The sequence below is a fragment of the Epinephelus moara genome, chromosome 21 (assembly GCF_006386435.1).
Source record: "Epinephelus moara isolate mb chromosome 21, YSFRI_EMoa_1.0, whole genome shotgun sequence".
Classification (NCBI taxonomy): Eukaryota; Metazoa; Chordata; class Actinopteri; order Perciformes; family Serranidae; genus Epinephelus; species Epinephelus moara.
In genome coordinates, this window is record NC_065526.1 from 28,755,687 (window position 1) to 28,770,461 (window position 14,775).

At 40.7% G+C, this 14,775-nt stretch overlaps 1 protein-coding gene across 1 annotated transcript in view; it reads right to left on the bottom strand.

Moving 5' to 3' along the window:
• The window catches only part of LOC126383069 (arylsulfatase I-like), a 17,745-nt gene extending 9,304 nt beyond the window's left edge, over positions 1–8,441 (bottom strand). Inside the window, exons 1-7 of the mRNA XM_050033452.1 lie at positions 8,240–8,441; positions 5,645–5,831; positions 4,539–4,678; positions 3,701–3,850; positions 2,284–2,358; positions 1,994–2,168; positions 1,013–1,249 (exon numbers count right to left, since the gene is read on the bottom strand). Coding sequence (XP_049889409.1) covers positions 1,013–1,249; positions 1,994–2,168; positions 2,284–2,358; positions 3,701–3,850; positions 4,539–4,678; positions 5,645–5,815 — 948 coding nt within the window. The 5' untranslated portion in view covers positions 5,816–5,831; positions 8,240–8,441. The remainder of the gene's footprint in view (positions 1–1,012; positions 1,250–1,993; positions 2,169–2,283; positions 2,359–3,700; positions 3,851–4,538; positions 4,679–5,644; positions 5,832–8,239) is intronic.
• Positions 8,442–14,775: the final 6,334 nt, after the last annotated feature.

A 14,775-nucleotide genomic window follows, 5' to 3' on the forward strand; every position in this document is an offset into this window, starting at 1 on the left:
TAAAATGTTCCCTAGCAGTCTGTTTATTCCCAACAACGAGAAGTAATGCCAGTCACTTCACTATATGCTCTGGGCAAGCACTTATCCATAACATAACCACAACAACATTTGCATTTTAGCCTTATTTACCATGCTTGGGTTGTAGGCTAATGTTACTCAACATGGAGGTAACGTTACAGCAGAGAGACTGCTGAGCAAAATACACAGCGATCACTTACCACTTCTGCTCGTTTTGTGATGCCGACAGATGGTATGACAGTATCTTTAAAGAAAAGCGTTTGAACCATTCCTGAGCTTCTGCGCTCTTGCCGGACCATTTCCACAGGCGTGTTGGGGTCGATGTCCAGCACAAATAGCCATTGTTTCATCCTGTCCGTATTACTGGTTGGAACTACGTGAAACTTCACTTTGCTCCATGTCTTCGGCTTGTTACCGCAACCTTTTACAATACATGTGTAAATCATGATTTACAAAAACACTTGTAAACTATCCTCAAACCTTCTGGTGTGTCCAGCTGACAATACCGCAAATGGCTACAAGCAATAACAACGGCACTGTCTCAGCTGCGCACTGTGTCACTCCGCCCAGTGGTTTACTCAAGAAAGTAGTTCCGAGTATTTGCTTCATGTGTCGTAATGTTACTTAATTATACATAATTATTTCATAGCGTGGGGAATGCGCAAGCCATGTGTTGTCCACTAGAGCGTTTTGGAGTCATTTGATGGTGTATTTGATTAGTTTTGAGGGAGAGAGGCACCTGTACCGTTCACCTCCATTTCAGCGGGCAGCTCTGTCCCACCGATCTCAGAACAGCACGCACTGACAATTAAAGGTAATGTACCTACTCATATGACTATAGGGATTACGGCAATAGGCGAATTTGCCAAAATGTTGAACTATCCCTTTAAGGTTAGCATGTTCTCCACATATGGTATGTTCATATATTAATGTGCCAGCGAGTCTGACTGTAAGCAGTAAAATTTATGTACAAAATGCGAGAGGTTATGAGTACCTTTCGGCCTCGCAGTGGCCAGTTGCTCCCTCCTGTGAAAGGCTGGGCACCATTGTCAGTAGAGAAGATGATGACGCTGTTCCTGTAGTATCCATATTTTCTCAGAGCATAGGTTACATTTCGGACCGCTTCGTCCACTGTGGACACCATGGCAGCAAACTTCCTCCTGGCAACGTTCGCCATGTCACGGTAGGGGTAGATGTAGGACTTGGGAGTCTGTAGAGGAGTGTGAACTGCCTGGAGGAAAACATTATGTATATATCGTATCATGGTATGACCATAGTTTATTTAATAAAGTGAAATTATTTTTTTTTAGATATGCCAATACTGTCAAACCAATATTGTTAATGTTATTTTGTTTAGCTAACTCACTTTACTCATCCTTTTCATCCACTTCTACTTCAGTTAGTCATTTCCTAAATTTCCCAGAATGCCCCACAACCCTTACAATGAGTCAGTTGGAACTCAGTGTTCTCTGCTTCCTACTCGGGAACATTTAAAATGAAACAACCCTTTGTTTTGCTGTTCCTTGTCAGGGCATCAGCTAGATTTCCTCAAGCCCAAAACTTCACATCAAATAAACATGGCTGCCCACAAAAATCAACAATAAACAAATATCACTCTTCTGTGTTTAAACTCTTTTACCCTCTTTTCTGAATGCTTTTAATTAAATGGTCAATGTGGGCCACACAGTCTGTAATAAGTTTCTGATGCTCATAGGAAAACAAACACTTTAATGTGGCCTCAACGTTATTCCAACATTTCTGACTTCCCACATCGAGGCATAAACTAACGCAGCATTGAAAATCATGTCATGCTCTGTTGTATTTGACCTATTTTCTGCAATTATTCATGAATAAAACAGTTTTCTCTCCTCATTCTTTCTGATTTTTAGGGGCTTAAACTTAAGTCATGTTCCAGAGATACTTTACATGGATGCTTTTATTGACATTTTTCTGATATCAGATCTCAGCGTGATACCTGGAGGGAGAGCAGCAGGAAGAGCGGCCTGCCCGTGGGGTCGTGACTCTCGAGGATCTTGCGAGCTCTTTGTGTGAAGAGCGTGGTAGAGTACTTTCCTTCCTGGCCCCACGCCACACCTTCGTCGTCATGGAGATCGTACCCACACAACCCAGGGCCATCACAGGACCCATAACTGGGGACAGATGGAGACGTGAGTTAAAGAACTAGACAATGAAAACATAAACACCAATTACTCTTATCTGTCCGGGTTATTTCTTATAATAATAGTAATCATCATCCAGTTTTACCTGTAGTAATCCACACTTCCTGTTAAGGAACCAAAGAAAGTGTCAAACCCCTTTCTGGTGGGCAGGCACGCCTTCCTGGAGGGAAGAAGAAAGAGATACTGTACACAAGCAGCTTTCAAAGCTATTAAACTGAGGAGTTTTCCTAGTTAGATTTAGATTTAGTTCTTTTTTTGTTCTGTTTTTTTTACGCAAACACATTGAATGCATCTTCGACACCAAAGAAACATTAAGAACATTAAGGTCTGCAAAGCCGAACAGTTTTTAACCTACATTGTTTACGTCCATGTTTGCTAGTGTAAATCACTGACAGGAATGTAAAGAGGATTAAAACGCTGCTTCATGGTGCTACTAATGGTCAAAAACATCACAGGGTGCCTTTAACATGCAGTACAAACTACAAAAAACTAGCATTACCGTCAATTTGCACTTACATTTTACATCAAGTCTGTGAAAACATAGATGCTTCACACACATCTTCCCCTGACAGCAGAGAAGATCTTTACAATCAGCACAATTTCAAGGTGGGCACCCAAGATTAAGCCCCTTCCCCACTGCACAAAAACCTGCTAACACCTGCTAACATCTGGCTTTTTGATCCAATGTTAAAGGTTTTCTCTCTGCATGACTCTGCAGTAGTCACAGGTATTTATCGGCTCCAAAACCAATCGGCATTGATGGAAAAACAACACCCGGGTAAACTCACTAATTTTAGCTGTTTTACAGGCCAGATGCAATGATGCACCATCCCAAAATACCGTCCGTCTCCACCCAAGCAGCGCTCAAAGATCAATCCAAATTAGTCTGCACTGTGTTTGAAAGAAAGAGCCTGTCTGTGGCATTGAGCGTGACACACCAAATATACTCACACACACACACACCCAGAAAGACATACTCATCTGCTGCAGAGTCATGTGCACAGCTCTGGTCTACCAGCAATGGGAAAGGAGTCTAAAGCCCATTTTTAATGGGTTTACCTGTGTTTAAAAAACCTGTCCTGAGCTATAACATTAAGTGACGGCCAGAAAAGTGTTTTAGTGGAACATTGAAGTTAAATGTCATCAATTCATCCTCTTATCCTTGTACACATTTGGGTGAAACTTCATCATAATTCGCATTTAAATTCTTGAGTTATGGCTGAAAACATGTTTTGTGAAGTCACAGTGAGTTTGAGCTGAAGGCAGACATCTTTACAGCTGATATCTCCAACACTTGGCAACTCACACCAAAACAATCTAGACTGATAAACTGCACTACAGGTAAGAGGAAATATGTATTTTTGATTTGGGTGCATCTGATTTGTTTGGAATATAAAAAGTGTTTGGGTTAATAACTCCATAGTATTGATGTATTTGTTAGTCGTGAGCGTAGGATAGAAACACATGGTCGTGCTCATCCACCTGCGAAATCTCCACCTCACCTGTAGAAGCCCAGGTGCCACTTCCCGATCATATGCGTGGTGTAGCCGGCGTCGCGGAGCCTCTCAGGCAGAGTGTCCATGTGTGAAGGCAGACAGCTCGGCTGACTGGGTCTGATAATGGAGTGCTGCAGTCCCGTGTGGATCTGATATCTGGAGGAGGAACAAGTAAAAGACTTGTTATTGGCTTTCCACCAGACTAACTGCTCACACAGGATCTGCTGATAGGCCTCACAGAAGAACCGGGGACTCGTTTATCCTCGCTGCTGCTAGGCTGCCTAATCAATAATCAGATCATTCACTGCAGCTGCCTCGTCTGAAGCAGAGCGGTTGTCTTTTGATTTTGAGTTCGATTTCTTTATCTCTCTTCATTTTAAATGTGCCTCTCGTTCTTATTTAGCATGTTTCTGGAGATCAGTCAAGTCTCATGTCATATCGAACTATTCATTGTAACACGCAGTAAAAAGATATTGAACAATTATTTATAGCAATCTGACAATAACATAAGAGAAAAATAAAATAAACATTTCCTTGTTTCAGCTTCTACAATGTGGGGATAGCTATTTTTCTTTGTTTTATAACTGTAATTAAATATCTTCGGATTTCAAACTGTTAAACAATAAATAGAAACATCAAAAATGAAGATGAATAAATGCGACTTCAAGTGAGAAAAACAGATGAATGTGTTTGTAACAGTTTAAAGTACAAGTTGTTCCGTACAATGTCTCAAAGACAGACACTCCCCGAAGTGGTGTCAAAATCCAGTCCAGTATCTCATATGGCGGACAGATGGACAAACTGCCAACATTTCATGCAGGAAGCCAGTAAAGATCAGCTCTACCTGCCCGTGATGAGCTGGCTGCGTGACGGCGTGCAGATGGGCTGAACGTAGTAGTTCTCCAGCGTCACGCCCTCCGCCGCCAGTTTGTCCAGAGTGGGAGTCTTGATGGTCGGGTTGTGGTAGCCGATGTCGTTGAAGCCCTGTTTTAGAAGTCATGAAACGGTTTTGTGTTGGGAGGATTCAGACGGAGATGATTTACACAGAACATTTGGCCCATCCATCTGGAGCAACAAAATTAACTTGACGGTTTAAATACAACTTTGGCGAGTCCTTTTCTCTCTTATGTGATACTTGTCTCCCAGATGGTTGTCATTAGAAAGGTTACAGACCCCTGATATTCCTACTCAACTCTTTATATCTCCCTGTATGTAGGAGACATTTTTATACTGTATTTATTTGTGTTTACATCTCTGACCATGTGTTTTTTGAGATAACTGATAGAGATGTGCTTTACTCAGGTTGCTACATGAGAGAGACATGCAGTTTTGTGACACCCGCCTTTGTTTTGTCACTTGTACCTCCTTGTGAAACATTTTGTTTTTTTCATGTGAGGAGCAAAGAAAAAGAAAATGTTGCAACAGCAGCAATAAATCATTTCATTGGAAGCACGCATCATTACAAAACCTAACAGTAGCAGCCGTGTGATGGCTGTTTAACGCCAGCAAATAATCAGAACCATAGCCCGACTGATACGGATATTAATATTTGTGATCTTCCAATCAGTTTGTACAGAATTGATTCTGGGTTTTAATTGTTTATTCTCTCATAAAGGTGAAAATACTAAAAGTTTTTTGGACTTTTTTCTGTCTTACTGCTGAAAAAACGTTTTGACTCAGCATATTTTTCCAATTTCATGCCACAATGAAACTATTAAAATATTTCGAACCCCATAATTTGAATAATATTATCGCCGGCAGCTGTGGTCTACGATGTCAGAAATCATCCATTCCCATATGTCATATCATATTAGAAGTCTTGGGTGTAATAACATACTGTACTTTAAATACTGGTGTAGTAGTAGATTAATATCTTGTTATACATAAGAGGTAACTGCTGCTAGCGCATGATTTAACAGGAGACATTCACAGCTGCTCTTTCACACATACCTGGTCGTCCGTGAGGATGAAGATGATGTGCGGCTGGTTCTTCTTCTTCGGTTCTGTCTCATCATTCTGAGCGTTTCTCTCATTCTGAATTGGTTTGGTCCGCTGAGCACACAGGCAGTCCAGGCTGAAGAAAACACTCAGCACAGTCAGAGCAGCAGCAGCAGCCTGCATCTTTAATGCAGGAACCCTACGGAGAACAATGACAGCAACAAAGAAACAATAGAGTGAGAACTCATACGAAGAAAACACCAGGGAAGTAGCTTAAAAATGTTTGAGTCGGCACAAACTCACACACGCATGCCATCAGTGGCGGACTAACTGTAGATCATAAAACCACATTTGAGGTGGCCCTTGCCAACTTGGCTGTAACTGTGATCTGAAACACATCCATCTGGTGGAGGGAGAGCTTAAACTCTGAGGAGGTCTTTTTAACCATTTACAATCTTTTGGAAGCGAATAATCCTAATAAAAAGTGATGAAAATATTAGTCGTGCCTGGGAGAGCAGAGACACACCAGCTTGAATGTGACTTTTCTCACGTTCCCATAGTCTTATATGGTAATAACAAATATATACCGTGATAAAGTCATTTTTCTGGAAAAACAACTGAGCAACAATTCATGAATATATTAACCAGACAGGGACATCTGCTTTTGTCTAATCCAGCAAATGAAGAGACAGATTAAGGTACTTAAATTATGTAAAATCCAACACTAGCATGACGAAGTCCTGCACACTCATTTGTGAAATTAAAGGGAGAGCTAACACGGTATAAATGGTATGACAAAATATCTGCTTGTTGCCGATTTTATACGCTCTCACAGTAAATATTGTCCTGATCCAATTTTTAAAAACAAATCCAGCTTTCCGCACGTTGAAGCTGTAATTGGTATATTTTAAAAAACAACTCTTTGTCATAGTCTATCAGCTGAAACTCTCACTATTTTAACGCAGTAGTACATGAGACAGATAGTCAGTGTCATAATCCTCTGTCTCCTCTTACTGCTTCTAATGGCATTTGCAAAAATCCACTGCGGCTGAATGAAAACAACCAATCAGAGCTGAGGACTCTAACGCAGCCGTCCATCATGTGAACTGTCAAAACTGTCAAACTATATAAATCACGATTCTGTTACTGCCTGTTTCTTGCCTAGAACGTTTTCAGGAACACATTTTAGTGCACTGTTTACCTGTTAAAGCTGGAGCCGGATGGAGCAATCCGACATGTCTGCTGATGTTGGAGTTTGTGATAGTGCTGCAATAGATTTTAGAGCTTAACCTAAAGGTTACTGTCACTCTTGATTGATCTGTCAATTATTTATTCAATAAATCAATTGATTAATCTGTCAATAAATGTGAAAATTAACTTTCACAAGTTGAGAGAGCGGGCGCCCTCAAAGAGCTTGTTTTGCCTGAGCAACAGACCAAGACCTGAAGATATTCAGTTTTAAATTACATGAAACAAGCACACATTTTCTGCCAATTGATCAACAACGTTTCAGCACAGGTGGACTGCATAATGTTCGCAGCTGTTGTTTGTATTGCGCCATAAACCTTACATTACAACGTAACTCAGGACAACATACTCTGGTCTAAAAGTTACCCCAGAGTCCACACAAGACTTCTCTGTGACAGAAACCATGAACAGAAAATCAAGCTTCTCAAAGACAACAGCCCATTTTAGAGAGCCTCCCTGGCAGACGGTGCATCCTGCTCCAAGTTTTTCACAAACAAAGGGGTGACAGAGGTGGTGTGTGATTTATCAAGGCCTGATTCACTGGTTGTGAGCAATACATGAAGGAATGCTGCCAGACGTGGTTGTAGCCTCGTCGGAAAAGAACGGTTGTTCATCCATACCTAAAACACACAGCTTAAGTCCTCTCGGTCAATGTTTCAGGGCTGTTAAACTGCTTCACATTAGATTTTACAGGTATTTCCATCGTCTTTAACCGTTTAATTTTGTGCAGGTTTGACATGCAGCTTAGTATTCTGTAAAGGAAAGGGGGGAAGGCAGATTGTATGTGTCTGTATCATCTAGGACATGTTTACAAACGTCAAAGCCCAGAGCTGCAGGCAATGTTGACTTTATGTGTAGGAGTAAAAGCAGCTGTCTTGGTCACAAAGCTGGTGGCCATTAGTTCTGTACTGATGTCTGAACTGGGTTCCCATTAGGTGAGCTACTGGTGTTCATGGAAACAGCACACACACACCTTTCCCCTCTACTTCTGTGTAAGTGTCTGTGTGTGTGTGTGTGTGTGTGTGTGTGTGTGTGTGTGTGTGTTGGACATGAACCCCTTTCCTGTGACAGCTCTGAGTGTGTTAGTTCAGACTATGCAAGCACAGACTGGTCCTGCATTAAACTTGCTTTGAAGTCTTCAGCCTGTATCAAGTTACAAATTAGCTGAGCCCCATTAGAATCACAGCATTTATCAATACCAGTTTTAATTTTGATTTTAACTCTGACATCACACTTTCACCCAGGTGCAAATACTCCAAACAGCTCCATGTGATGTTTAAAGTCAGGACATTTCTAATTGAATGTAAATCTATTCCTCACAACAGCCGTGTTATTTCAAAGCCAGGCCTGAATCAATACCTCGATAGTGGATCAATGGGAGTGAACGGCTCTTCTCCCCCTCCTCTCCTCTTCCTCTCCGCCACTCTTCAGTTCATTCTTCAGTCCTCGGGTCTGTCTTCAGCTCGCAGAAAGTTTGGTTTGAGTAAAGTTTGCAGGAGACGCCGCATGTCCTCAAGTTTCCACTAAGCCTCCCTTCCTTCAGTCTGAGCGTCCGCACTCCCAATGAAATACGACCAAAGTCAAGACCGCCACAGCACCGCGCAAACACTTCCGGTCTGACCTCGCAAAATAAAACACTGTTGCTTCTTAACGTTAACACCCAATGCTATTGAAGGTGGGTTTGTACCCTGAATATGAATAATTGGGCTGTAAATGACAGCTAAAAATCTTTGAGATACAAATGTCAAGCATTAACGTTCTCCTGTAACAAATGGAAAGAAGCTGAATGCCCCTATCCTTTCCTAAAGTAACATAACCTTATTTTTAAGTGTTATTACATATCACTGAGCTAGCTTGCAAGCTAATAAACTAGCTTACCTAGCTACTTCTGCACTGGCTAGCCCCTGTTTCTGTCTGTAACATCATAATTAACATTTTTCACATTTCAAACTTCATTGTGGATGGCCATTTCTGTGGTTAAGTAATAAATGAATAATAAAAACATATGAATGAACAGACATATGAATATATTTGTGGCTGGGTCGGCTATAGTTTGCTAGTAACCTTGTTAGCTAGGAGGCTAACAGTCGACCAAAAGGCTGACGTAAAACTCAGCTAGTGTCAGCTAGAAACCTGGACATTTTTTTATCCACCCCAAGTGATATTAACATATCATTTGGCTGTAGGTTGGTGGCAATATCATTCAACAGAGAAATTGACTAGGGACTGTTCATTATCTATGAGAGGGGAGAGGGTGTCAAATAATCTTTTGGCGGCGGGCTTTTTTTTTTTTTGCCGTAGAGGAGGAGAATACAATTTTAAATGACTGTGTTTTGTATTTATTTTACAACCATTTAAAAAAAAACAAAAAAAAAAAAAAAAAACATGCCCTCCAAACCAGCTGGCTTGGAAGGCATATTTTCCTAAAATTTGCCAAAATTTCACCATTTATCATAGCCAGAAACCATGAAAACAGAAATTATAACTGGATTTTCAAAATTCCAACAGTCCTTGAACACATTATGTTGGACAAATGTGTCTGTCAGGAAAAAAAACATAACTAAATCTAAGCTTAATGTAGTGAAATTTATCAAAATCACTTTATTCTTCAAGTCTTATGTAAGCTTTTACCAAAAATAAACCATTTGCAGTAACTAACCAGCATCCATAGCAACATTGACAAACCAAGGCTTTATTCAACTCCAGGATTTCATCTTCAACATTCAACTTTCAAACATCATTGACTAAGTTTTTTATAATCTAACAACTAACTTATGGTGGAGGGAAGATCATGCGTTTCCCCCAAGTCACTCAGGGAGGCTCAAGGAAGAATACATGTAGCTTCGGGGAGAGTCAAAAAAACAAAACAGAAAAAAAATGATAATAATAATAATAATAACTTTATTTGTATAGCACTTTTCAATATAAATAACAAAGTGCTTTACAGTATAAAATATCAGCACACACTCAATATCAACACAAAATACATACAAATTAAACATTACATCAACTTAAACATTACTTCATAAAAGCCTTCCTGTAAAAGTGTGTCTTGAGGAGCAATGTAAAACGAAGAACAGACTCTGAAAACCTGATTTCCTCAGGCAAATCGTTCCAGAGTCTAGGGGCCCTGATTGCAAAGGCCCTGTCACCTTTTGTTTTTAGCCTAGACCTTGGAACAGCTAGCAGAGCCTTATCAGCGGATCTCAGACTGCGAGCTGGTTTGTGTGAGGATAAAAGGTCTGAAATATAGGCAGGGGCTAGCCCAAGTTTGGCCTTAAAAACAAATAAAAGAATTTTAAAATCAATCCTAAAATGAACAGGCAGCCAGTGCAGGGATGCTAAAACAGGGGTGATGTGGTCACATTTTTTAGATCTAGTTAAAAGCTGAGCTGCAGCATTTTGTACTAACTGTAGATGGTGAAGTGATTTCTGGCTGAGACAGGAATATAAGCTATTACAATAGTCAAGGCGTGAAGAAATAAAAGCATGGACATAGCTACGGTGACATCACCCATTGGTTAGTGGAGTGCTGTTCTGAAGCCTCAATTATGGCATTTTGGGCATCTCCATCTGGTGTTTTGGAGCCAGAAGTGACCAAATATGAGCGTGAGGCTGGAGCTGGGGAGGAGCAAGGAGTGGATCTGACTCACAGACTGCAGTGACTGGTAGCTACACCTCACAGACAGCCTGTTACTCAAAGTGGCCCCACCCTTAAATATGCATAACTTTGGGCCTTAATAAAATGTAAACAGGTGAGTTAGAAAAAAAATGCACCCCACAATTGTCAGGAATGTTTACATTAGCTATAGAGACCAAAACACTTTTTTTCCCAAGGCTGTAAACACGTTTATTTCTGCTGGAAAGTTGGGCATTTTAACATGGGGGTCTAAGGGGATTTACTCTGTTTTGGAGCCAGCCTCAAGTGGCCATTTGATGAACTGCAGTTTTTGGCACTTCTGTGTCAGCTTAATTTCGTAGCCTTAAAGGTTGCAGCTTGGTCACACCTCAGCCACCCCCCTCCTCTGATAAGTAAAGAACAGTCCCTTAAAACGGTTTCTGCCTCCAGAGCAACTTAGTCTGAGAGGAGAAGAAAAATATTTGTAAGATTTGTAAAATAGCTATGCAATAAGCAATGGTCCTCATTAATGGTAGTATTTTAAAATCAGTTATGAATTTGTAAATGTTAGAATATATTTTCTGTGTTCGTAACTACACTTCGCCTTCTTTTTTTATCATGGTACTTTTATTTTGAAGGCTAACATGCTTAACTTCCGCCAGTCTAGACTTTATTTGTGTACCCTGACACAGGGAAAAACGGTAATAAAGTCCCGCAGCCGTTAACACCACACGTTTAACACCTTTACGCTATCCTTACTCTAATATGTTTCCTGTATATAATGACTATTGTCACCGGTACAGACTTCCTGTCTGTGGCTGTGTGATCCCGGACAGAACATCAGCCGAGCGGTGTGACTGCAGGCTGTTACCCAGGCACAGCGGCCAGCTGGCACTCCGGACAAAACCAGGAATTTCTCTCTTTACGCAACGAACTGTGCGGATGCGAAACTGCATCAAGTCACTGGAGACAAACCAGGGTGAGCCTGGACATAGATCCGATTTATCAAGAAATAAAAGCTCCAATTATCCCTGTATGGGAAGTGGGGTGTGCTGCAGCAACAAGGAATAGATCAAGTTAATACAAATATAATAAGCAGACATTAAGAGCATGGTTAAATTAAAAAATAAATAAATAAATTAAATATTGTCTGCATCATTCATTTTAGTTAAAGATCCTACAATAGAATAAAGATGTCCATATGGTCAACTGAGCTTAAACAAAATATTGAAAATATATAGGCATGCAGAGGTAAATGCAGCATTTTTAAATATATGAAGACAAATTAGAAACTTGAAATTGGCATCAGTCAGTCCACAGAAAGTCAGGTATTAAGACAGGAAGTGTGTGTGCAGATGTGTAGCCTATGTCTCTTGACTGTTGCACTGTGTTAAAAGTTAAGCACCAAAACACCAAGACAAATTCCTTATATGTGCAAACCTTCTTGGTAGTGAAACTCTTTCAGGTGTATAAACATCAGTTAATCCAACTGAGTAGCCTGTGTTAACTTTATAAATGTTTATGAAAGCCTGGAGGGGAAAAACCATTCATTTTCTCTGCTTGGTTTGAGCTGCACAAACTTGTTTCTAAAAACTCAAAGACATGTTGCAGCTCGCTCCTCATTTTGTGCTTTTATTTTGAAGGTTACGAACAGAAATCCTGATTGTGAAATCATAATTGACTCTCTCCAGGATGATGAATGGATGGATGAATTGAGGGGATGGATGACTGACAGTGTTTATTTAAAACACCTAAACGTAAATTAGGCAGAAAGACTGAAATTATGAAGGAAAACTTGTTTTTTGTCCTGGTGAAAGGACTTCTTCTCACACCCTGTCTTCTGACTTGTGTTATTAACAGTATTTAAACAGTTTGTCTCTGACAGATTCGAACAGTCTTGACTGTTTTATTAAAAACACACTATTTTTGCCCCAAATATCCTTGTTTTCTCTATTAACCCAATATTAATTATTTATTTAATGCTTAGACTTAAAGGTCCAGTGTGTAGGATTTAGGGGGATATATTGACAGAAATGGAAGCTAAAATAATAAGTCTGTTTTCAGTTTATAATCACCTGAAAATAAGAATTGTTGTGCCTTTGTTACCTTAGAATGAGCTGTTTATATCTTCATAGGGAGCGGGTCCTCGCACATGGAGGCCATGTTGCACCGACATTTTACCAGAACGCACAATTCAGACATTGGCTCTAGATAGGGCTATTCATATTTTTGCGTCAGCCACCATAGTTAGCGGCCCCTCTGCAACGAGAGCATTGTAAAAACACAGATTTTTTTTTTTTTTTTTTTTACACTATGAAACTGCTTTATCCAGTGTTACTTACTGGCTTCAATCACAGAGTCTGTTTGTTTTGGAGAAGACAGCTCCCAGTAAAAACCTCCTGAACAGTGAACACTGCAAGAATTCTAACCAGGCTCCAAAAAACTAAGGGAGCACTTAATCATCACAGTATAACACCAAGTCAGTTAAACTTCAGGGATATTGATCAGGCCATTTAGGAAGCACGACTGATTGTGAATCAGTTCAGCTGCTTTGGTGCAAATGAAAGTGACAACAGGTGCAAAAGCAAGACGACCCAGTTGTGAGTTATGCTTGTGTCCTTGTCACTACTGGTAGTATGAGGCGGTACCTGCAGCCCAGTCAGGTTGCAGAGGTAGTCCAGCTCCCTGTCCCCCAGCGCAGTCTCCAGAGCATGGAGGACAGGGCCGTAGGGCATCAACTCAGCAGCAGGATCAGCAGGAACAGGAATAGGACTCCTCCTCGCCAGAGCCCTACAAAATCACCTCCAGCAGGCTACCTGTGTGCATGTTTCTGACCAAACTGTCATTTATCAGGGTGGCATGAGGGCCTGACATTCTCTAGTGGGACCTGTGCTCACAGCCCAGCACCATGCAGATCCACTGGCAGTCACAAGAGAACACTTTAATTGACAGACGTGCCACTGGCACCCCGTTCTCTTCACAGATGAGAGCAGGTTCACACTGAGCACATGACAGGTGTGAAAGAGTCTGGAGATGCCGTGGTGAACGCTATGCTGTAACATCATCCAGCAGGACCGGTTTGGTGGTGGGTCAGTGATGGTCTGGGGTGGCAAAAGCTTGGAGGGTCGCACAGACCTCCATGTCATAGCCAGTGGTACCCTGACTGCTGTTAGGTACCACGATGAAATCCTCAGAGCGACTGTCAGACCTTATGCTTGTGCAGTGGGCCCTGGGTTCCTCCTGGTGCAGGACAATGCCTGGCTTCATGTGGCCAGAGTGTGTGGGAAGTTCCTGGATCATGAAGGCATTGATGCCATTGACTGGCCCTCTTGTTCCCCTGACCTAAATCCAATTCAGCACCTATGGGTCATTATGTGTGGGTGCATCCGACGCCGCCAAGCACTGCCACAAACTGTCTAGGAGCTCACTGATGCCCTGATATAGATCTGGGAGGAGTTCCCCCAGGACACCATCAGCCAAATCATCAGGAGCATGCCCAGATGTTGTCAGGAGTGCATACAGGCACGTCGGGACCACACACACTTCTGAATCAGATAATGAGTTGCTGTGATAAAATTCATGAAAGTTGGATTAGACTGTGTTTTACTTTGATTCTGAGTGTGATATTGAATCCAGCCCTCAGTGGGTTGATGATTTTGGTTTGCATTGACCGTAGTAACCTCATTTTGTTCTTAACAAATTATACAATGTACATCAGTAAAGATTTTCACCTGGAATAATTTGTTCATCAAGATCTGATGTGTGATTTAAGTGTTCCCTTAATATTTCTGAGCAGTGTATATATGTATGATGTTTTACACTATACTACTTTATATTTTACTGTAGTTTTAATCACACTACTGTCACGTTAACCTGTAATTCTGTCTGTCAGTGCTCTGGTATAGTTTGTTTTTTACTTCAATTCTTATTTTAGTGGTTACACATTCCTCTTGTTATTATTATTATTGCTATTATTGTTTTATTATTACTTAACTTTCTGTATTTATCTGTACTTATTTTGTCCTGCTGCTGCAAAAAAAAAATAATAGTAATAATTTGCCCTCTGGGTACCACACATCTTTATTTTAAAAAATAGTGATAATATGATATTCTTCCTACTTTGTAACAATATTATGTAATTATTATATTTTCATAAGCCTAATGTTATTCTGAGATGTGTTACTTGTCCTGTTAACTTTATATAAAGACGTATTCGTTCTCTATGCTTTCCTTAAAAACAAAACTCCACTTCCCATGCTGCATTTCGAGGGGGGCG